Source organism: Solea solea, chromosome 17 (assembly GCF_958295425.1).
Source record: "Solea solea chromosome 17, fSolSol10.1, whole genome shotgun sequence".
Taxonomy (NCBI): Eukaryota; Metazoa; Chordata; class Actinopteri; order Pleuronectiformes; family Soleidae; genus Solea; species Solea solea.
The window spans coordinates 9652686-9677842 of record NC_081150.1 but is presented as its reverse complement, the minus strand read 5'-3'; the positions used below and the strand labels follow the sequence as shown (position 1 = coordinate 9677842).

Below are 25157 nucleotides of genomic sequence, written 5' to 3'. Positions count from 1 at the left end.
GTAGCAATAATTGTGCAGAAGTCACAAAATAGACCGTTTTTCTTTTCTTTTTCTTCCTAAAAACGAAGCGGTCTTTGAACTGTGACGTATTTCTAAATTTCACAAATTCAATCTGATTTAAAAAATCTTTTTCGTCAGATTGCCTATAGGTTGTGCTGAAAAAAGGGATATAAGACATTCTTATAGCCTCTGTGTATACTCTACGCTTTAATGGAAAAAAGCAGGCAAAATGCTCTATTAATCTATATTAAAGGGTTAATATAGATTTACCCTTAGTATAGAGAAAAATGTCTTAATTTCCCCTTATCATAACCACATGTGTAACCCTCACCCTTTATTCTTTATTCTAACCATCTTTTGTCCCCAATTGACTGGTTTGTCTCCAGAAGTAGCTTATGGCAGACACACACACACACACACACACACACACTGCTTTAAGCCCAGCACGTCTGTAGGCTGCCATGGGATGTTAGAAGCGTGTTGCTATGACAACTGAAAGGGGACACAGAGGAAAGGGGAGGGGGGGGTATAGTGAAGAGGGGTTGGGGAGGAGGGGGTGGTTTCACAGGAAGGTGGTCGGAGATTGAGGAACAGAGAGAGAGAGAGAGAGAGAGAGAGAGAGAGAGAGAGAGAGTGTTGTGAAAGTGTACAGTAGCAGCAGCAGCAGCAGCAGCAGCAGCAGCATCACAGAACAGTAGAGAACAGTAGAGAACAGACGGCTGGAGATCCATCAGGGGAATATCAGGAGACCTGCTGCTGGAGTGAAGCGTCAGCAGACAGCAGCTGTGTGCAGGGTAGGCAATGCTGAGAATGATGCGTGTGTGTGTGTGTGGGTGTGTGTGTGTGTGTGTGTGTGATTTGAAGGGATCCCACATGTTCACGTGTTCAGTCTGTCTCTGTCTCTGTTCCTGTTCCTCCTCTGTCAGTATTTGTCATCGAGGAAGAGCATCATTTTTTTTAATTTTCTATAACCTGTTTGTTTGTGCTGGTTACAGTTTTTAGGCAACATCAAACATATAGTAATAGGTCTAAGGCATTGAATTAGTCCATCATTATCATCTGTTGCAATAAACAAAAACAAAAACAACTTCTGTGGTGTTGCACAGTGATGGTGCGTGTGTGTGTTACCTTTTTAGGACCTTTTCTAGTAGTGACACTGACTTTTTCAGGTCCAGTAGATAAGGTCCAAAACCTGGTCCTAAAGAGGCAGCACCTCATATGCAAGACTGTGGTCAAAGTTAAGATTGAGAACTGTGCACTAGATGAGGTTGTGTGTGTGTGTGTGTGTGTGTGTTCCCTGTCTGTCTGTCTGTCTGTCTGTCTGTCTGTCTGTCTGTCTCTCTCTTTCTTTGCAGTAATGATATTTATTTCAATCTTTGCAGCTGGAGAGGGGGAGGGGTGTAGCAGTCTTCAAAGCTCTCTGTGGCTTTTTTTTTTCTATTTCCTATAGTTTAGCTCTCTCTCGCTGTGTGTGTGTGTGTGTGTGTGTGTAGGGAGTGGTCTCACATATACATCTAAAGCTTCCGCTCCACTTCGGTGCTGAGGCAGTGACGCGCACGGTTGAAAGCTGCCACTTCCTGTTACTTTTGGTTTTCATCATCATATTCTTTGGTCTCCGTCAGGTCTGATGAGCGCCCTGTCTGGCAGCGCCGAGATGCAGACTGCCGCTCCTGGCCCACAGTTTATGATGGGGCCCCAGGGTAAAGTGCCTGGCAGAAAGAGAGGACGGCCACCCATCCGTAAGCTGGAGTTCCAGGGTCACTACATAGAGCCTCTGTCGTCCCACAAGGTCCCCAAAAAGAGAGGCAGGAAACCTGGCTTCAAGGTCAGTCAGCCGTCACTTTATTTTCACATAGTAATGGGATATTTTAGCCTTTAGAATAAAGCTTTATTTAGGCACCATCTTTTAGCAGAAGCCAGAGCATCCAAACCAGCCAGAGTGTGATTATGTTTTTCTATTTGAAACAGAAGCTTATTATGCAAATAAAGAAGAAGAACATCATCACTGGTATGCGAAGGCCGTAATTCCCTGACGTGCTTGGGAAACAGAGACTCTGCTCTCTCACCATTTGAATATCACTAATTATTACACACGTTACGCTTTAAGCTCCAGTCTGGAGCCTCTGTCACCAAAAAACACTGCTGATCATTTCTCCAGTGGACAAGAGAGATATCGTGTTTACTTTCTATAATTCACATGTTCTATCAACGAGGTTTAAGGGCCTTTTCAGCCTGGTTTTAGGCTCAGGGCTGGGTATTTAGTTGTGATAGTGCATTATGTCTCCTCATAGAGATAGAAAAACAAGTTTGTGTGTGTGTGTGTGTGTGTGTGTGCAGCTGAAGCCCAGGATGGTCATGTCCCCACTGGCCAACTCTTCTCCCAGCAGCACTCCAGAGCCTGAGATGGGCTCAGTACCACAGGACGCTGCAATCGTCCCTCAGTCGTCCACACCACAGGTCCTAACAGGTAACACAAAAAACACAAAAAACACAAAAAACACACAGTCATTTTGACTGTTATAAAGTTACTTCTGCACCCAGAATTATCAGGTCTAATTAGGTAGAAAGGTGTTTTTTTTGTTTGTTTTTCTTTTAAAAAGGTGTATTTGACTCTCACAGCTCGATGAGTGTTTTGCGGTGTGACATGTGCTCTCTCTCCCTCTCTCTCTCTCTCTCTCTCTTCTGCTTTTGCATCTTCTCTTCTTTTTTTTTTTTACTTTACTTCAGCACTGAATACATGCCTCTGTTTGCACACACGTCAGCGCGGTGTCTTTGTTCTTTGCTCCCTAACTAGTCACTTGTTGTCTGTGAGGGGGGGGGGGGGGGGGGTTATGCTTTTTAGATGGTATCAGAAAACACTGACTCCTGTGTTTGTGTGCTTGTTAAATCAAAAACAGCCCAGTAGTGTCTATGAGAAAGACACATTCTCAAACATAGTCTTCACTCGCTTAGCCTCCCTCTTCTGCTTTGTCTGTGGAGAAAGTCAGACATTTTCTTTTTTTCCCTATCAGTTTCCTGACTTGATCTATTCTACTCTGAATAAGCAAATATTTAAAGATTGCCTTCAGTGTATTTGAGTTGGGAATAGGAATCTAATGTGTCAGGGACCAGCAGTTTGGCCTCACTGTAATGTCACACTGTAAACAGAAGCAAAGCATGCTCACACACACACACACACACACACACACACACACACACACACACACACACACACACACACACACACACACTGTGTGTGCAAACACAGACCGGTTTACTCTCTGCGGCACCACGAGACAGATTCGCCATTTTCTTTTCGGGTATTTCAACACTAGTCTCTGTATTTTTGTCTTTATCTTATTATATAATTATATGTACATGCTGTATTTTATCCTCTTCATCCCTGACCCTCTTTTTGAACAGGGACCCCCAAAAAAAGGGTCAGGGGTGGAGACGTAAAGGATGTTTGGATGTACAGATGAAAAGGACCTTTTCAAACCCGTGTAGTTATAAAGTTAAAATGATTCAGAGTTAACCCAGTGTAGTTATCTCCATCTTTAAGCTCTGTCATCACAGGTAAACTCATAACGGCTCAGAGCAGATTCACAGGATTTACTGATTTACTGCTCAGCTGTTTCATTTCCTCACAGTAACAGACTCAGGGGAGGTTTAACATTATCTTTCCTATAAGAGTAGTTAGTTCATCACTGTTTGGCTAAGTCTGCAGACGAATGCAAATGAAAACAACATTCAGACACATGTTCACAGCTTCAAAAATCAAATCATCATACCAGACCACATCAAATGGAATGAAATCCTAACGGATCAAATGAAATCACGATCGTTGTCATATCGCTACACGCACACACACACACACACACAGGGTAGGACAACAATAATAACAATACTCACACTCATTCCCAAAGTGCAGAGTGCATATTCTGTCTAAAGTGCACAAACTATATGTTAATTAAAAATATCAGGTAGTCTGAAAATACCTCGCGCTGCAGGTGTTCGATCACACATTTACAACCACTTTCATTTGTTCAAATTTAGGACAAACATAAACCTTCAAGAAAAGTTAGTAATTAGTATTAGAGTAAATGTGTGAAACCTTTGACCTCTCTCTGGAAATATGTCACTTCCTGTTGTTGTCGTTGTTTCTGCTTCTTCAGCAGAGACACCAGTGCCTGACGACTTCTTATGTGACCCACCGGTGGAGTCCAAGAGATACGCCGTGGACCCCAGTGACTCCGGGTTTAACCTCATGGTGTCACAGTACCCAGCAAAGCGCTCGTATGGTTACCGTGGCAGCAGGTGCTCCACTCCAATGGGCTTGTGCAGACAATTGTCATGCCCAGGCAGCTTCCAGGATACAAACAGAAATGGTGAGGCTGTGTGTGGGGGAAACCCCTGAAAAAGATTGCTACACGTTCGATCCCTTTATTAGGAATGAACATTTTTAATCTTTAGAAGTCAGAGCAAACAAAATGACACACTTATGGTCTGTTTCTCCAGTCTACATTTCGTTGTCTGCACTGGTTTTTCTCCAATAAATTAGGGTTACGGTTTAGAGTTTGCATAGCTTGCATTGTCTGTACTTTGATTTATGGATGAGATAACTCCAATAACACAGCAAGCTCACGTATGACGTATGTCGTCCAAAGTAGAACACTGTAGTTCTCTTCATGGCCCGGACTTGAAACCAGACGTTGCTCAGGCTTTAACAAGCTTTGTATGAGTTGCTGTACCATCAAAATAATCTTGGGGACATTGTTTGAAGGATGATATCCCACAGTGCGTCGCTTTAAATACATGAAACAAGTCATCAAAAAAAAACAAAAAAACCTTTACATTAAGTTATTTCAGCATTTTACAAGTTCCTGAGAACAATTTGATGTATAACTTAAAAAAAGAAAGAAGATAGCGATATAAAACAACTTTTGTTGTGTTTTCTTTATTTATCGAATCAATTAATGATGCAAGATTACTATTGCAACAACACATCATCAGTAGGGTAAAACTAACCTGTCTCACGAAACCCAGCTCACGTTCCCTATTAGTGGGTGAACAATCCAACGCTTGGTGAATTCTACTTCACAATGATAGGAAGAGCCGACATCCATCCATCTGCCTCTGCTTTCTTCTTTGCTCTGTTCTCTTTATTTGCATGAGTGGAACACAGTCGTGCTAATGTATTTCATTATAAACAGATGTGGGACTCAGTATTTACTCATACACATTCACAGGCTACAGTCCAATGCCAGACTCTGGAGAGTGCAAACGTCCTGCTGGTAAGGACCCATCTAACTGGAGTGTGGAGGAGGTGGTTTGGTTCATCAAAGACGCTGACCCTCAAGCACTAGGACCTCACGCTGAAGTCTTCAGGAAACATGTGAGTCCAGACTACTACACTGAAGGGCTGAACAAGTGAATGATTCTATTTTTGACTGACTTGCTGGACTTTCGGCTTCTCCCTTCAGGGGTCGCCACAGCAGATCATGTACCGCCGTCTTGTCTGCTCCCTTGTGTCCTCTTCTGTTACACTAACATGTCCTCATGTCCTCCTCCACAACATTCATGAACCTCTGTGGTCTTAATGTTTCCTCCTGCCCGGCAGCTCCATGTTCAACATCCTTTGTCTAACATAATCACTATCTCTCCTCTGCATGAAACCAAACCATCATCACCAATGTAATTCATTACTTCCCCTGTCTGCATAGATGGTGGAAACTGCAAATCTTTACATTCTCATTTAGCCATAGAACATACTATTGAGCAGCTAATGTTGTGATAGTGTCATGTGGTAATTTGTGGCTTTTATCCTTCACAGTCTTCACTTGATGTTTTTCTTAAATTGCTCAGTCCTACTGGCCTTTAACTGATCTGGCAAACAAACTGTATTAGGATAGATTTGCACATCCCATGCACCATGTGATATTCATAATATAATAATGGTGTACTGTCCATGTAACCGTGGCTCTGTGATGTGCTTCAGGAGATAGACGGAGACGCTCTGCTGCTGCTGAAAAGTGAGATGATGATGAAGTACCTGGGGCTGAAGCTGGGCCCCGCGCTCAAACTCTGTTACCACATCGACAGGCTCAAACAGAATCGGTTGTGATTTTCTGCTAAACTTCCGGGTCACCTCTGCTTTCACACTGATTCACACAGACTTTCTCAACCATCAGCAATAGGTCACGACCACCTTTGGACTTTTTTTTCACAAATTGGACCCCGTTCACGTCTTTTTTTCCTCCCCATCTTTGTTTACTGCATATCTGAATGGTTTTACAGTGTAAATAGTGCCACATAAATGGCAGCGACAGTACATTGAAATGTGCAGATCTCAGTTATTGACACGTTTTTTTTAAATTCAAAGAAATTCTTTCAGATAATCCGTTTGGAGGCGATTCAAAATCTCAAAAAACTCAAATTTTTAATCCTTCAGATCTGTTCTCTTTTCACCTCGATATAAAAGATGTACTGTATTTCATCATCAAGAAAAAGTGAAACAAAGTAACAGGGGCATTTTTTTTTTTTTTTACCACAAACCACAGCTCGGCGCTGAGTGAATGAACAGCGAAACCATACGGTGTCTGACTAAGCAGATGTGCTCAGAATCACACTCAAGGCAGGAAACAAGGCAGATGGATTTTCATTATGCTCTCATAAATTGTATGTGATGTTACACTTTCTGGTTTTACAGTCTTGACTTGCAACACTTCCAGTGTGCCAGAAGGTTGCAGAACTGTGTGAGTGATGACATCTGGAAACGAACCCATATGACTTTGTGCTCAGTCAAAACATTACTGCGAATACAGCCTCATCAATCCTCAATATTTATTTATTGCAATAAACATACACTCATGCAGATGTTTAGTACTCAGAATTACTATATATTTACATTTCTTGGGGGGCATTATTACACAGTTTTAATTAAGAAATGATGCCATGGGTCATATAAAAAAGGAGAATACACAAAAAGACATAAATAAAAATGTCTTTCAAAAGGGGCTTGAACACCACCTGGGGTCTTATCTGTGCAACATCCATACAAATACACTTATGGTTATATGGTTTCTATTCTATTCACACGATACCTCTCTAGTTATTTTAGCTGTGAATTTCTCCAAGTTGTGTTTTTTTTTTTTTTTTTACCAGACAACAATGCAGCAGTACTTTATGTCCAATCGTAAAGAAAAACTGACCAACTACTCAGTATAAGCATTAACAGTGACAGCATTAATAACAGTAATCAAAGACACAAAACCTACATTTGTCATGTAATATTGTACAAATCTCAGTTTGGACACACGTTATCAATCTCATGGAGATTTGTTCAATTAACCTAGTGGAATTTTCATTGCTAAATATGTATATGATATTTTGTGTTTTACTTAAAATTTTCTCTGAAATTTTGTGTCACAGTCAGACTTATAAGATGAGCAGCTTGTATGTTGAAATAGGATGTCGTCTGTTAAAGTGAGCTACTAAACTTTTGCTTTTTTTTAAAAACAAACAAACAATTGTAATAAATCAGTCTAATATATGGAATTCCATGATCTGCAAGAAGGGTGGTGTGGAATAAGACTCCACAATACTTATTTTCCACAAGTTTTGTATCACATTTATTAAATGCATCTGTACTCCAAATCTACCTGCTTCTCTTTTTAAATATTTTTGCAGTTGCATTTTCTGTTGTTTTCTTGCATTACTATATTTATGTAGCTGATGTCCAAATTTTATGTCAAAAGTATGTCACCCAAATTTTGAGAAAAAAGTCATACTTTAGTATGTCGTCCAACGGTTGAAAAAAAGTCATAGGTTAGTATATCGTCCAAAATTTGACAAAAAAATCATAGTAAAGTATGTCGTCCAAAATTTGACAAAAAAGTCATGCTATAGTATGTCGTACAAAAGTTGAGAAAAAAGTCGTCCAAAGGTTGAAAAAAAGTCATAGGTTAGTATATCGTCCAAAATTTGACAAAAAAATCATAGTATAGTATGTCGTGCAAAATTTGACAAAAACGTCATGCTATAGTATGTCGTCCAAAATTTGAGAAAAAAGTCGTCCAAAGGTTGAAAAAAAAAGTCATAGGTTAGTAAGTCGTCCAAAATTTGACAAAAAAGTCCTAGGTTAGTATGTCGTCCAAAATGTGACAAAAAAGTCATAGGTTAGTATGTTTTCCAAAATTTGACAAAAAAAGGTCATACTATAGCATGTCGTCCAAAATTTGACAAAAAAATCATACTATAGCATGTCGTCCAAAATGTGACATTTAAGTCATAGGTTAGTATGTTTTCCAAAATTTGACAAAAAAAGGTCATACTATAGCATGTCATCCAAAATTTGACAAAAAAGGCATAGGTTAGTATGTTGTCCAAAATTTGACAAAAAAGTCATGTTATAGTATGTAGTCCAAAATTTGACAAAAAGTCATAGGTTAGTATGTCGTCCAAAATTTGACAAAAAGTCATAGGTAAGTATGTCGTCCAAAATTTGACAAAAAGTCATATTATAGTGTCGTCCAAAATTTGACAAAAAAATCATAGTATAGTATGTCGTCCAAAATTTGACAAAAAAGTCATGCTATAGTATGTTGTCCAAAATTTGACAAAAAAGTCATGCTAAAGTATGTTGTCCAAATTTTGACAAAACAGTCATACCATAGTATGTCGTCCGAAATGTGACAAAAAAGTCATAGGTTAGTATGTTGTCCAATATTTGACAAAAAAGTAATATTATAGTATGTCGTCCGAAATGTGACAAAAAAGTCATAGGTTAGTATGTCGTCCAAAATGTGACAAAAAAGTCATAGGTTAGTATGTCGTCCAAAATTTGGCAAAAAAGTTATAGGTTAGTATGTTTTCCAAAATTTGACAAAAAAAGGTCATACTATAGCATGTCGTCCAAAATGTGACAAAAAAGTCATAGGTTAGCATGTCGTCCAAAATTTGACAAAAAAGTCATACTATAGCATGTCGTCCAAAATGTGACATAAAAGTCATAGGTTATGTTTTCCAAAATTTGACAAAAAAAGGTCATACTATAGCATGTCGTCCAAAATTTGACAAAAAAAGGTCATACTATAGCATGTCGTCCAAAATTTGACAAAAAAGTCATACTATAGCATGTTGTCCAAAATGTGACATTTAAGTCATAGGTTAGTATGTTTTCCAAAATTTGACAAAAAAAGGTCATACTATAGCATGTCGTCCAAAATTTGACAAAAAAGGCATAGGTTAGTATGTTGTCCAAAATTTGACAAAAAAGTCATATTGTAGTATGTTGTCCAAAATTTGACAAAAAAGTCATACCATAGTATGTCGTCCGAAATGTGACAAAAAAGGCATAGGTTAGTATGTTTTCCAAAATTTGACAAAAAAAGGTCATACTATAGCATGTCGTCCAAAATGTGACAAAAAAGTCATATTATAGTATGTCGTCCAAAATTTGACAAAAAAGTCATAGGTAAGTATGTCGTCCAAAATTTGACAAAAGTCATATTATAGTATGTCGTCCAAAATTTGACAAAAAAATCATAGTATAGTATGTTGTCCAAAATTTTACAAAAAAGTCATAGGTTAGTATGTCGTCCAAAATTTGACAAAAAAGTCATATTATAGTATGTCGTCCAAAATTTGACAAAAAAGTCATGCTATAGTATGTCGTCCAAAATTTGACAAAAAAGTCATACTATAGCATGTCGTCCAAAATTTGACAAAAAAGTCATATTATAGTATGTCGTCCAAAATTTGACAAAAAAGTCATAGGTAAGTATGTCGTCCAAAATTTTACAAAAAAGTCATGCTATAGTATGTCGTCCAAAATTTGACAAAAAAGTCATACTATAGCATGTCGTCCAAAATTTGACAAAAAAGTCATAGGTTAGTATATCATCCAAAAAGTCATATTATAGTATGTCGTCCAAAATTTGACAAAAAAATCATAGTATAGTATATTGCCCAAAATTTGACAAAAAAGTCATGCTATAGTATGTCGTCCAAAATTTGACAAAAAAATCATAGTATAGTATGTCGTCCAAAATTTTACAAAAAAGTCATGCTATAGTATGTCGTCCAAAATTTGACAAAAAGTCATATTATAGTATGTCGTCCAAAATTTGACAAAAAAATCATAGTATAGTATGTCGTCCAAAATTTTACAAAAAAGTCATGCTATAGTATGTCGTCCAAAATTTGACAAAAAAGTCATACTATAGCATGTCGTCCAAAATTTGACAAAAAAGTCATAGGTTAGTATATCATCCAAAAAGTCATATTATAGTATGTCGTCCAAAATTTGACAAAAAAATCATAGTATAGTATATTGCCCAAAATTTGACAAAAAAGTCATGCTATAGTATGTCGTCCAAAATTTGACAAAAAAGTCATGCTATAGTATGTCATCCAAAATTTGACAAAAAAAAGTCATAGGTTAGTATGTCGTGCAAAATGTGACAAAAAAGTCATACTATATAGTATGTCGTCCAAAACGTGACAAAAAAGTCAGAGGTTAGTATGTCGTGCAAAATGTGACAAAAAAGTCATACTATATAGTATGTCGTCCAAAACGTGACAAAAAAGTCAGAGGTTAGTATGTCATCCAAAATTTGACAAAAAAATTCATAGGTTAGTATGTCGTCCAAAATGTGACAAAAAAGTCATAGGTTAGTATGTCGTCCAAAATGTGACAAAAAAGTCATACTATAGCATGTCGTCCAAAATTTGACAAAAAAGTCATAGGTTAGTATGTCGTCCAAAATTTGACAAAAAAGTCATAGGTTAGTATGTCGTCCAAAATTTGACAAAAAAGTCATAGGTTAGTATGTCGTCCAAAATGTGACAAAAAAGTCATACTATAGCATGTCGTCCAAAATTTGACAAAAAAGTCATAGGTTAGTATGTGGTCCAAAATGTGACAAAAAAGTCATAGGTTAGTATGTGGTCCAAAATGTGACAAAAAGTCATAGGTTAGGTTGTCGTCCAAAATTTGACAAAAAAGTCATACCATCGTATGTCGTCAAAAATTTGACAAAAAAGTCAAAGGTTAGTATGTCGTTGAAAATTTGACAAAAAAGTCATAGGTAAGTATGTCGTCCAAAATTTGACAAAAAAGTCATATTATAGTATGTCGTCCAAAATTTGACAAAAAAGTCATAGGTTAGTATGTCGTCCAAAATTTGACAAAAAAGTCATAGGTTAGTATGTCGTCCAAAATGTGACAAAAAAGTCATACCATAGTATGTCGTCCAGAATTTGACAAAAAAGTCATAGGTTAGTATGTCGTCCAAAATGTGACAAAAAAGTCATAGGTTAGTATGTCGTCCAAAATTTGATAAAACAGGCATTCTATAGTATGTCGTCCAAAATTTGACAAAAAAGTCATAGTATAGTATGTCGTCCAAAATTTGATAAAAAAGTCACACTATAGCATGTCGTCCAAAATTTGACAAAAAAGTCATACTATAGCTTGTCGTCTAAAATGTGACATAAAAGTCATAGGTTAGTATGTTGTCCAAAATTTGACAAAAAAGTCATAGGTAAGTATGTCGTCCAAAATTTAACAAAAAAGTCATAGGTTAGTATGTCGTCCAAAATGTTACAAAAAAGTCATAGGTTAGTATGTTGTCCAAAATTTGACAAAAAAGTCATATTATAGTATGTCTTCCAAAATTTGACAAAAAAGTCATAGGTTAGTATGTCGTCCAAAATTTGACAAAAAAGTCATACTATAGCATGTTCTCCAAAATTTGACAAAAAAGTCATAGTATAGTATGTCGTCCAAAATTTGACAAAAAAGTCATAGGTTAGTATGTTGTCCAAAATTTGACAAAAAAGTCATAGGTAAGTATGTCGTCCAAAATTTTACAAAAAAGTCATAGGTTAGTATGTCGTCCAAAATGTTACAAAAAAGTCATAGGTTAGTATGTTCTCCAAAATTTGACAAAAAAGTCATATTATAGTATGTCTTCCAAAATTTGACAAAAAAGTCATAGGTTAGTATGTCGTCCAAAATTTGACAAAAAAGTCATAGGTTAGTATGTCGTCCAAAATTTGACAAAAAAGTCATACCATAGTATGTCGTCCAAAATTTGACAAAAAAGTCATAGTATAGTATGTCGTCCAAAATTTGACAAAAAAATCATACTATAGTATGTCATCCAAAATTTGACAAAAGAGTCATAGGTTAGTATGTCGTCGAAAATGTGACAAAAAAGTCAAAGGTTAGTATGTCGTTGAAAATTTGACAAAAAAGTCATATTATAGTATCTCGTCCAAAATTTAACAAAAAAGTCATCGGTTAGTATGTCGTCCAAAATGTGACAAAAAAGTCATAGGTTAGTATGTTGTCCAAAATTTGACAAAAAAGTCATATTATAGTATGTCGTCCAAAATTTGACAAAAAAGTCATAGGTTAGTATGTTGTCCAAAATTTGACAAAAAAGTCATAGGTTAGTATGTCGTCCAAAATGTGACAAAAAAGTCATACCATAGTATGTCGTCCAAAATTTGACAAAAAAGTCATAGTATAGTATGTCGTCCAAAATTTGACAAAAAGGTCATAGGTTAGTTTGTGGTCCAAAATGTGACCAAAATGCTATAAAGGTGGTGCAGCGTTTAGCTCACTTGGTAGAGCTGCCACCCTATGTTTAGATTACAGTTTTATATGCAGGCGGCCCCGGTTCGAATCCCGCATAGGACAGTCCTTTCCTAAATGTCATTGCACCTCTCTGCCTCCCCATTTCCTGTCTCTCACTGTACTATCAATTAAATGCATTAAAAGCCCAAAATATGTCATAGTTTAGTATTTTGTCCAAAATGTGACAAAAAAGTCATAGGTTAGAATGTCGTCCAAAATTTGACAAAAAAGTCAAAGGTTAGTATGTCGTTGAAAATTTGACAAAAAAGTCATAGGTAAGCATGTCGTCCAAAATGTGACAAAAAAGTCATAGGTTAGTATGTCGTCCAAAATGTGACAAAAAAGTCATACTATAGCATGTCGTCCAAAATTTGACAAAAAAGTCACACTATAGCATGTCGTCCAAAATTTGACAAAAAAGTCACACTATAGCATGTCGTCCAAAATTTGACAAAAAAGTCATACTATAGCTTGTCGTCTAAAATGTGACATAAAAGTCATAGGTTAGTATGTTCTCCAAAATTTGACAAAAAAGTCATACTATAGCATGTCGTCCAAAATTTGACAAAAAAGTCATACTATAGCATGTCGTCCAAAATTCGACAAAAAAGTCATAGGTTAGTATGTCGTCCAAAATTTGACAAAAAAGTCATAGGTTAGTATGTCGTCCAAAATGTGACAAAAAGTCATAGGTTAGGTTGTCTTCCAAAATTTGACAAAAAAGTCATACCATAGTATGTCGTCCAAAATGTGACAAAAAGTCATAGGTTAGGTTGTCGTCCAAAATTTGAGAAAAAAGTCATACCATAGTATGTCGTCCAAAATTTGACAAAAAAGTCATAGTATAGTATGTCGTCTAAAATGTGACAAAAAAGTCATAGGTTAGTATGTCGTCCAAAATTTGGCAAAAAAGTTATAGGTTAGTATGTTTTCCAAAATTTGACAAAAAAAGGTCATACTATAGCATGTCGTCCAAAATTTGACAAAAAAGTCATAGGTTAGGTTGACTTCCAAAATTTGACAAAAAAGTCATAGGTTAGGTTGTCGTCCAAAATTTGACAAAAAAGTCATACCATAGTATGTCGTCCAGAATTTGAGAAAAAAGTCATAGGTTAGTATGTCATCCAAAATTTGACAAAAAAGTCATAGTATAGTATGTCGTCCAAAATTTGACAAAAAAGTCATAGGTTAGTATGTCGTCCAAAATTTGACAAAAAAGTTATAGGTTAGTATGTTTTCCAAAATTTGACAAAAAAAGGTCATACTATAGCATGTCGTCCAAAATGTGACAAAAAAGTCATAGGGTAGCATGTCGTCCAAAATTTGACAAAAAAGTCATACTATAGCATGTCGTCCAAAATGTGACATAAAAGTCATAGGTTAGTATGTTTTCCAAAATTTGACAAAAAAAGGTCATACTATAGCATGTCGTCCAAAATTTGACAAAAAAAGGTCATACTATAGCATGTCGTCCAAAATTTGACAAAAAAGTCAGACTATAGCATATTGTCCAAAATGTGACATTTAAGTCATAGGTTAGTATGTTTTCCAAAATTTGACAAAAAAAGGTCATACTATAGCATGTCGTCCAAAATTTGACAAAAAAGGCATAGGTTAGAATGTTGTCCAAAATTTGACAAAAAAGTCATAGGTAAGTATGTCGTCCAAAATTTGACAAAAAGTCATATTATAGTATGTCGTCCAAAATTTGACAAAAAAATCATAGTATAGTATGTCGTCCAAAATTTGACAAAAAAGTCATATTATAGTATGTCGTCCAAAATTTGACAAAAAAGTCATAGGTTAGTATGTCGTCCAAAATTTGACAAAAAAGTCATAGGTTAGTATGTCGTCCAAAATGTGACAAAAAAGTCATAGGTTAGTATGTCGTCCAAAATTTGACAAAAAAGTCATACCATAGTATGTCGTCCAAAATTTGACAAAAAAGTCATAGTATAGTATGTCGTCCAAAATTTGACAAAAAAGTCATGCTATAGTATTTCATCCAAAATTTGACAAAAGAGTCATAGGTTAGTATGTCGTCGAAAATTTGACAAAAAAGTCATACTATAGCATGTCGTCCAAAATTTGACAAAAAAGTCACACTATAGCATGTCGTCCAAAATTTGACAAAAAAGTCACACTATAGCATGTCGTCCAAAATTTGACAAAAAAGTCATACTATAGCTTGTCGTCCAAAATGTTACAAAAAAGTCATAGGTTAGTATGTTCTCCAAAATTTGACAAAAAAGTCATATTATAGTATGTCTTCCAAAATTTGACAAAAAAGTCATAGGTTAGTATGTCGTCCAAAATTTGACAAAAAAGTCATAGGTTAGTATGTCGTCCAAAATTTGACAAAAAAGTCATACCATAGTATGTCGTCCAAAATTTGACAAAAAAGTCATAGTATAGTATGTCGTCCAAAATTTGACAAAAAAATCATACTATAGTATGTCATCCAAAATTTGACAAAAGAGTCATAGGTTAGTATGTCGTCGAAAATGTGACAAAAAAGTCAAAGGTTAGTATGTCGTTGAAAATTTGACAAAAAAGTCATATTATAGTATCTCGTCCAAAATTTAACAAAAAAGTCATCGGTTAGTATGTCGTCCAAAATGTGACAAAAAAGTCATAGGTTAGTATGTTGTCCAAAATTTGACAAAAAAGTCATATTATAGTATGTCGTCCAAAATTTGACAAAAAAGTCATAGGTTAGTATGTTGTCCAAAATTTGACAAAAAAGTCATAGGTTAGTATGTCGTCCAAAATGTGACAAAAAAGTCATACCATAGTATGTCGTCCAAAATTTGACAAAAAAGTCATAGTATAGTATGTCGTCCAAAATTTGACAAAAAAATCATACTATAGTATGTCATCCAAAATTTGACAAAAGAGTCATAGGTTAGTATGTGGTCCAAAATGTGACCAAAATGCTATAAAGATGGTGCAGCGTTTAGCTCACTTGGTAGAGCTGCCACCCTATGTTTAGATTACAGTTTTATATGCAGGCGGCCCCGGTTCGAATCCCGCATAGGACAGTCCTTTCCTAAATGTCATTGCACCTCTCTGCCTCCCCATTTCCTGTCTCTCACTGTACTATCAATTAAATGCATTAAAAGCCCAAAATATGTCATAGTTTAGTATTTTGTCCAAAATGTGACAAAAAAGTCATAGGTTAGAATGTCGTCCAAAATTTGACAAAAAAGTCAAAGGTTAGTATGTCGTTGAAAATTTGACAAAAAAGTCATAGGTAAGCATGTCGTCCAAAATGTGACAAAAAAGTCATAGGTTAGTATGTCGTCCAAAATGTGACAAAAAAGTCATACTATAGCATGTCGTCCAAAATTTGACAAAAAAGTCACACTATAGCATGTCGTCCAAAATTTGACAAAAAAGTCACACTATAGCATGTCGTCCAAAATTTGACAAAAAAGTCATACTATAGCTTGTCGTCTAAAATGTGACATAAAAGTCATAGGTTAGTATGTTCTCCAAAATTTGACAAAAAAGTCATACTATAGCATGTCGTCCAAAATTTGACAAAAAAGTCATACTATAGCATGTCGTCCAAAATTCGACAAAAAAGTCATAGGTTAGTATGTCGTCCAAAATTTGACAAAAAAGTCATAGGTTAGTATGTCGTCCAAAATGTGACAAAAAGTCATAGGTTAGGTTGTCTTCCAAAATTTGACAAAAAAGTCATACCATAGTATGTCGTCCAAAATGTGACAAAAAGTCATAGGTTAGGTTGTCGTCCAAAATTTGAGAAAAAAGTCATACCATAGTATGTCGTCCAAAATTTGACAAAAAAGTCATAGTATAGTATGTCGTCCAAAATGTGACAAAAAAGTCATAGGTTAGTATGTCGTCCAAAATTTGGCAAAAAAGTTATAGGTTAGTATGTTTTCCAAAATTTGACAAAAAAAGGTCATACTATAGCATGTCGTCCAAAATTTGACAAAAAAGTCATAGGTTAGGTTGACTTCCAAAATTTGACAAAAAAGTCATAGGTTAGGTTGTCGTCCAAAATTTGACAAAAAAGTCATACCATAGTATGTCGTCCAGAATTTGAGAAAAAAGTCATAGGTTAGTATGTCATCCAAAATTTGACAAAAAAGTCATAGTATAGTATGTCGTCCAAAATTTGACAAAAAAGTCATAGGTTAGTATGTCGTCCAAAATTTGACAAAAAAGTTATAGGTTAGTATGTTTTCCAAAATTTGACAAAAAAAGGTCATACTATAGCATGTCGTCCAAAATGTGACAAAAAAGTCATAGGGTAGCATGTCGTCCAAAATTTGACAAAAAAGTCATACTATAGCATGTCGTCCAAAATGTGACATAAAAGTCATAGGTTAGTATGTTTTCCAAAATTTGACAAAAAAAGGTCATACTATAGCATGTCGTCCAAAATTTGACAAAAAAAGGTCATACTATAGCATGTCGTCCAAAATTTGACAAAAAAGTCAGACTATAGCATATTGTCCAAAATGTGACATTTAAGTCATAGGTTAGTATGTTTTCCAAAATTTGACAAAAAAAGGTCATACTATAGCATGTCGTCCAAAATTTGACAAAAAAGGCATAGGTTAGAATGTTGTCCAAAATTTGACAAAAAAGTCATAGGTAAGTATGTCGTCCAAAATTTGACAAAAAGTCATATTATAGTATGTCGTCCAAAATTTGACAAAAAAATCATAGTATAGTATGTCGTCCAAAATTTGACAAAAAAGTCATATTATAGTATGTCGTCCAAAATTTGACAAAAAAGTCATAGGTTAGTATGTCGTCCAAAATTTGACAAAAAAGTCATAGGTTAGTATGTCGTCCAAAATGTGACAAAAAAGTCATAGGTTAGTATGTCGTCCAAAATTTGACAAAAAAGTCATACCATAGTATGTCGTCCAAAATTTGACAAAAAAGTCATAGTATAGTATGTCGTCCAAAATTTGACAAAAAAGTCATGCTATAGTATTTCATCCAAAATTTGACAAAAGAGTCATAGGTTAGTATGTCGTCGAAAATTTGACAAAAAAGTCAAAGGTTAGTATGTCGTCCAAAATTTGACAAAAAAGTCACACTATAGCATGTCGTCCAAAATTTGACAAAAAAGTCACACTATAGCATGTCGTCCAAAATTTGACAAAAAAGTCATACTATAGCTTGTCGTCTAAAATGTGACATGAGTCATAGGTTAGTATGTTCTCCAAAATTTGACAAAAAAGTCATAGGTTAGTATGTCGTCCAAAATGTGACAAAAAGTCATAGGTTAGGTTGTCGTCCAAAATGTGACAAAATAAGTCATAGGTTAGTATGTTGTCCAAAATTTGTGAAAAAAATTCATAGGTTAGTATGTCGTCCAAAATGTGACAAAAAAGTCAAAGGTTAGTATGTTGTCCAAAATTTGACAAAAAAAGTCATATTATAGTATGTCGTCCAAAATTTGACAAAAAAGTCATAGGTTAGTATGTCGTCCAAAATTTGACAAAAAAGTCATAGGTTAGTATGTCGTCCAAAATTTGACAAAAAGGTCATAGGTTAGTTTGTGGTCCAAAATGTGACCAAAATGTCATAAAGGTGGTGCAGCGTTTAGCTCACTTGGTAGAGCTGCCACGCTATGTTTAGATTACAGTTTTATATGCAGGCGGCCCCGGTTCGAATCCCGCATAGGACAGTCCTTTCCTAAATGTCATTGCACCTCTCTGCCTCCCCATTTCCTGTCTCTCACTGTACTATCAATTAAATGCATTAAAAGCCCAAAATATGTCATAGTTTAGTATTTTGTCCAAAATGTGACAAAAAAGTCATAGGTTAGAATGTTGTCCAAAATTTGACAAAAAAGTCAAAGGTTAGTATGTCGTTGAAAATTTGACAAAAAAGTCATAGGTAAGCATGTCGTCCAAAATGTGACAAAAAAGTCATAGGTTAGTATGTCGTCCAAAATGTGACAAAAAAGTCATACTATAGCATGTCGTCCAAAATTTGACAAAAAAGTCACACTATAGCATGTCGTCCAAAATTTGACAAAAAAGTCACACTATAGCATGTCGTCCAAAATTTGACAAAAAAGTCATACTATAGCTTGTCGTCTAAAATGTGACATAAAAGTCATAGGTTAGTATGTTCTCCAAAATTTGACAAAAAAGTCATACTATAGCATGTCGTCCAAAATTTGACAAAAAAGTCATACTATAGCATGTTGTCCAAAATTCGACAAAAAAGTCATAGGTTAGTATGTCGTCCAAAATTTGACAAAAAAGTCATAGGTTAGTATGTCGTCCAAAATGTGACAAAAAGTCATAGGTTAGGTTGTCTTCCAAAATTTGACAAAAAAGTCATACCATAGTATGTCGTCCAAAATGTGACAAAAAGTCATAGGTTAGGTTGTCGTCCAAAATTTGAGAAAAAAGTCATACCATAGTATGTCGTCCAAAATTTGACAAAAAAGTCATAGTATAGTATGTCGTCCAAAATGTGACAAAAAAGTCATAGGTTAGTATGTCGTCCAAAATTTGGCAAAAAAGTTATAGGTTAGTATGTTTTCCAAAATTTGACAAAAAAAGGTCATACTATAGCATGTCGTCCAAAATGTGACAAAAAAGTCATAGGTTAGCATGTCGTCCAAAATTTGACAAAAAAGTCATACTATAGCATGTCGTCCAAAATGTGACATAAAAGTCATAGGTTAGTATGTTTTCCAAAATTTGACAAAAAAAGGTCATACTATAGCATGTCGTCCAAAATTTGACAAAAAAAGGTCATACTATAGCATGTCGTCCAAAATTTGACAAAAAAGTCAGACTATAGCATATTGTCCAAAATGTGACATTTAAGTCATAGGTTAGTATGTTTTCCAAAATTTGACAAAAAAAGGTCATACTATAGCATGTCGTCCAAAATTTGACAAAAAAGGCATAGGTTAGAATGTTGTCCAAAATTTGACAAAAAAGTCATATTATAGTATGTTGTCCAAAATTTGACAAAAAAGTCATAATAGTATGTTGTCCAAAAAAGTCATAGGTTAGTATATCATCCAAAATGTGACAAAAAAAGTCATCGGTTAGTATGTCATCCAAAATGTGACAAAAAAGTCATCGGTTAGTATGTCGTCCAAAATTAGACAAAAAGTCATATTATAGTGTCGTCCAAAATTTGACAAAAAAGTCATGCTATAGTATGTTGTCCAAAATTTGACAAAAAAGTCATACCATAGTATGTCGTCCGAAATGTGACAAAAAAGTCATAGGTTAGTATGTTGTCCAAAATTTGACAAAAAAGTAATATTATAGTATGTCGTCCGAAATGTGACACAAAAGTCATAGGTTAGTATGTCGTCCAAAATGTGACAAAAAAGTCATGGGTTAGTATGTCGTCCAAAATTTGGCAAAAAAGTTATAGGTTAGTATGTTTTCCAAAATTTGACAAAAAAAGGTCATACTATAGCATGTCGTCCAAAATGTGACAAAAAAGTCATATTATAGTATGTCGTCCAAAATTTGACAAAAAAGTCATAGGTAAGTATGTCGTCCAAAATTTGACAAAAAGTCATATTATAGTATGTCGTCCAAAATTTGACAAAAAAATCATAGTATAGTATGTCGTCCAAAATTTTACAAAAAGTCATAGGTTAGTATGTCGTCCAAAATGTGACAAAAAAGTCATAGGTTAGTATGTCGTCCAAAATTTGACAAAAAAGTCATACCATAGTATGTCGTCCAAAATTTGACAAAAAAGTCAAAGGTTAGTATGTCGTTGAAAATTTGACAAAAAAGTCATACTATAGTATGTCGTCCAAAATTTGACAAAAGAGTCATAGTTTAGTATGTCGTTGAAAATTTGACAAAAAAGTCATACTATAGTATGTCGTCCAAAATTTGACAAAAAAATCATAGTATGGTTTGTCGTCAAAAATTTGACAAAAAAATCATACCATAGTATGTCATCCAAAATTTGACAAAAAAGTCATACTATAGTATGTCGTCCAAAATTTGACAAAAGGGTCATAGTTTAGTATGTCGTTGAAAATTTGACAAAAAGTCAAAGGTTAGTATGTCGTCCAAAATGTGACAAAAAAGTCATAGGTAAGCATGTCGTCCCAAATGTGACAAAAAAGTCATACTATATAGTACGTCGTCCAAAATTTGACAAAAATATCATAGTATGGTTTGTCGTCCAAAATGTGACAAAAAAGTCATACAATAGTATGTCGTCCAAAATTTGACAAAAAAGTCATACTATAGTACGTCGTCCAAAATTTGACAAAAAAATCATAGTATGGTTTGTCGCCAAAAATTTGACAAAAAAATCATACCATAGTATGTCATCCAAAATTTGACAAAAAAGTCATACTATAGTATGTCGTCCAAAATTTGACAAAAGAGTCATAGTTTAGTATGTCGTTGAAAATTTGACAAAAAAGTCATACTATAGTATGTCGTCCAAAATTTGACAAAAGAGTCATAGTTTAGTATGTCGTTGAAAATTTGACAAAAAAGTCAAAGGTTAGCATGTCATCCCAAATGTGACAAAAAAGTCATACTATAGCATGTCGTCCAAAATTTGACAAAAAAGTCACACTATAGCATGTCGTCCAAAATTTGACAAAAAAGTCACACTATAGCATGTCGTCCAAAATTTGACAAAAAAGTCATACTATAGCTTGTCGTCTAAAATGTGACAAAAGTCATACTATAGCTTGTCGTCTAAAATGTGACAAAAGTCATAGTATAGTATGTTCTCCAAAATGTGACAAAAAAGTCATACTATAGCACGTCGTCCAAAATTTGACAAAAAAAGTCATACTATAGCATGTCGTCCAAAATTTTGACAAAAAAGTCATAGGTTAGTATGTCGTCCAAAATTTGACAAAAAAGTCATAGGTTAGTATGTCGTCCAAAATGTGCAAAAAGTCATAGGTTAGGTTGTCGTCCAAAATTTGACAAAAAAGTCATACCATACTATGTCGTCCAGAATTTGAGAAAAAAATCATACTATAGTATGTCATCCAAAATTTGACAAAAGAGTCATAGGTTAGTATGTCGTTGAAAATTTGACAAAAAAGTCATAGGTAAGTATGTCGTCCAAAATGTGACAAAAAAGTCATAGGTTAGTATGTCGTCCAAAATGTGACAAAAAAGTCATACTATAGTATGTTGTCCAAAATGTGACAAAAAAGTCATAGGTTAGTATGTCGTCCAAAATTTGACAAAAAAGTCATACTATAGCATGTCGTCCAAAATTTGACAAAAAGGTCATAGGTTAGTATGTCGTCCACAATTTGACAAAAAAGTCATACTATAGTATGTCGTCCAAAATTTGACAAAAAAGTCATAGGTTAGTATGTCTTCCAAAATTTGACAAAAAAGTCATACTATAGCATATCGTCCAAATTTTGACAAAAAAGTCATAGGTTAGTATGTGGTCCAAAATGTGCCAAAATATTCATACTTTAGTATGTCATCCAAAAAGTCACCAAAAATGTTATAGTTACTTCGCCTCATAGAGTGGGGGTGAATTATTGTTTTTAGTGGCTCTGTGTGTCTGTCTGCTTGTCTGTCTGTCTGTTTGTGTTTCTGACCTTGCCAATATGACCAACAGAGGCGGGCAGAGGCTTGTTGCCTTAATGTGGTGAAGTCTGCTATCTCTGATTGCCTTTTTCTCAGAATGTTTCTAGTAGAGGATGAGTTAAATATAGAGAAGGAATTTCCCCTGTTGGTCTAATGAAGGACTCATTTGTAAATGAGTTTCTCCACAATGGAGGTCTCAAACTAAAATAAGATGGGGGCAAGTCTGGTCTGTGGGAATAAAAATACAACAACCGTTTAGTTGCAAGTGGGCAATATGAGTTCAAAATTATAACACAATTTTCCATCATGATATCAAAATTAATGAAGGTCATTATGAAATTGCACATAATTATTATTATTATTAGTAAATAATGGCATGGAGAACTGTAATTAAACCTACAAAAGTTCATATACATACACACATGCACACACACACACACACACACACACACACGTAGTGGGATAATTACAACTGAATGTCTTATTACAATTAAAAAAAACACTAATGAATATTTAGTTTTATATAGTGTGTAAGAGGAGGTCATGGGTCATGTTTTCATTACTACATGATATTAAATGGTGGGGATACATGCTTTACTGCATTTTGTGAAAGTGGACGCATTTATTCCTGGAATGTAGCAAATATACTACAAAGGTTAAGCTTCTATAAGAGACTGTTTGTCATGTTGAGGCCAGACTACAAGAACAACTCAGGGACCGCGAGATTAACGTCGCTGTAGTAACGCGAGACGTGTGTATTTTACTTCCTGTTTGAGCCAAGCAACCACCACGATTCCTACACGGTGTGCAGCTGTCAGACAGAGGTGAACATGGCAGAAGTGTCGGAGAGGACACTGCAGGTGGCCGTCGTGGTCTCTTTCGCCGCCGGTTTCTTGGCGGGCTGGCAGGCCAACAGGATGAGAAGGAAGTTTCTGGACTGGAGGAAGAAACGACTGCAGGACAAACTGTCAGAGACGCAGAAGAAGCTGGATTTAGCGTGAATGGTTCGTGGGAAGTTTGTTTAGCTACAAATGTATGCCTGTAAATCAGGGCTATGTTTATATGGTGAATGTGTAGCAGAGTTAGCGCTGCACGACATTAAAAAACAAACAAAAAACACGCTTTAATGACGATATAAGATGCGATAAATAATCAAATATACCGTATAGTGTCAGTTTCTGCTTTGGCTCGCTCCACTGCTAAGCAAACACTGGAAGAAATTAATGTCGTCCCAACAACAAACTCAAACATTTTCCAGCTACTTAAAAAATCGTTTACGAGTTTTTTAGATGAGGTTGAAGTGGACTAGGAGCAGTGCCGGTGCCGGTGCGGGTGCAGTGCTTTATGGGGCCCTAAGCAGAATTTGATAAGGGGTCTCCCTCCCACCATTTAAGAGTAGTCTGTACTTCACTGTTATTGATATACATGTAACTACACTATAAATTACATTAAATATAGTTGTGCTATTTACACCAAACCAGATGTAAAGGACTCTAAAATCACAAAGTGGCCTGGTGTTAATTTGCCATTTCATAGTCAAAGTGAAGCATTAATGGCTCCTTTCCTTTATACAGTTCTAGCACTACTTGGCTCTACTCTACTCTACTCTACTAACTCGCTAACCACATTGTTTTCTGTTAGTAAAAGGTACTACCTCAACATGGGCCGTGATGCCGTCTTATACACGGCAGTGACGAGCAAAGCAGCCCTTAAATCAATCAGTTAATTAAAAAAGATTAGTTCAGTACTTCCTGTATGACCGGACCACAGACTCCGTCTGACACAGTCACTGAATTAAAATATGACGGAAGGGGTCTTAAATTGATAACAATCTACATTTATGTCATTTGAAATGTGTATTTTGCACATTATTATCACAGTGAATATACTCTATAGTGCAACTCTAAAGTACATGTCTGTTAAACTTGATATTGTCTCAGTTATGGTTTAATTTACAAATAATTTCACTTGTAATCATTTACCTGTGTGATTTTTTATTTATTTTTTTTCTGCCAGAGCTGGAACTCTGTGGTTTGGATAACTACTGAGGTTGCTGGATTCTGGATGTTCTGTTGTGGAGAAGTGTCATCATCGTGACATACCTGTGTCCTCTCCTGTCTGCATTCTTCTGACAAAGACTTGGAAACATTTGGAAAAACAGCCATACTCCACACACTACCCAGCAGGCTGTCTCCTTTACAGCACTGTTATGAACGTGGCCACTTTGTCTGCTGTTTGTTTACATCACAACCTGTTGTTTGGTGTTCATCTTTTTATAATGTGGTCAAATAAATGATTGATGTTTTTCACGTTTTGCTGGCATTTGTGTTTTTTTCTGATTTTGATGAGATGATTCAATTTTGGTGGTGATACAGATCTAGATTTAGACTTTCTTGTAACTGTTGTTAACCTTGCTAATAGTCTCGGTCAAAGGCGGAATTCAACATGAGACTCTTCATAGATTTCATTAATATTGAAAGCTTAATTTCAAACTTTTTAAGGGTTTACTTAGAGCGTGGGCTCCATCTGCTGGATTAAAGTGAGAATCACAGCCATAGTGTTGATCGTCACAAATGCTCATATGTAATTTCTGCATCAGATTAAGGCATTAAAGTGTATCAGGAAAAGCAGCATATTTATAATATTTCCATCAATGTAAAACTACATCATCCAAACATGACATGTTCAAAAATAAAAGTTTCAGAGCCACAGTGTACTTTGGTAATATCACTGCAACTAAGAAACACAATCATCCTGATTAATGCTATATATATTTATGCTTTTTAATTATTTTAATGAATGCTAAATCCCACTTGTTTGCTCTTACATGGAGCTTTCAGCCACATCAGAGATATTGTAGCCCTTTATGTCTCCATTGTTGTGGATGAACTTCCCTTTTTCTGAGATAGTTGATTGAACCTATAATTTACCTGCCCGAGGTTGTGTGTATATATACACATTCA

General features: G+C 35.3%; 2 protein-coding genes across 2 annotated transcripts; both read left to right on the top strand.

Annotated features, from left to right (window-relative positions):
* Positions 1 to 654: 654 nt before the first annotated feature.
* On the top strand, positions 655 to 7497 carry scml4 (Scm polycomb group protein like 4). Its single transcript, XM_058612668.1, has 6 exons — positions 655 to 794; positions 1623 to 1825; positions 2338 to 2467; positions 4155 to 4367; positions 5229 to 5374; positions 5978 to 7497. Exons 2-6 carry the CDS (start codon positions 1628 to 1630, stop codon positions 6101 to 6103), a joined length of 813 nt encoding a protein of 270 aa, XP_058468651.1. The 5' UTR covers positions 655 to 794; positions 1623 to 1627; the 3' UTR covers positions 6104 to 7497.
* Positions 7498 to 22958: 15461 nt separating this feature from the next.
* LOC131443862 (mitoregulin-like) lies at positions 22959 to 24503 on the top strand. Its single transcript, XM_058613904.1, has 2 exons — positions 22959 to 23198; positions 24211 to 24503. The coding sequence occupies exon 1, from the start codon at positions 23025 to 23027 to the stop codon at positions 23193 to 23195; it is 171 nt and encodes a 56-aa protein (XP_058469887.1). The 5' UTR covers positions 22959 to 23024; the 3' UTR covers positions 23196 to 23198; positions 24211 to 24503.
* The last annotated feature ends 654 nt before the right edge of the window (positions 24504 to 25157 follow it).

Coding starts and splice junctions, on each gene's coding strand:
- LOC131443862 (XM_058613904.1), top strand. CDS start 23,025: ATGGCAGAAGTGTCGGAGAGGACACTGCAGGTGGCCGTCGTGGTCTCT.
- scml4 (XM_058612668.1), top strand. CDS start 1,628: ATGAGCGCCCTGTCTGGCAGCGCCGAGATGCAGACTGCCGCTCCTGGC. Junction 1,826..2,337: donor GCAGGAAACCTGGCTTCAAG/GTCAGTCAGCCG, acceptor GTGTGTGTGCAG/CTGAAGCCCAGGATGGTCAT. Junction 4,368..5,228: donor CCAGGATACAAACAGAAATG/GTGAGGCTGTGT, acceptor ACACATTCACAG/GCTACAGTCCAATGCCAGAC.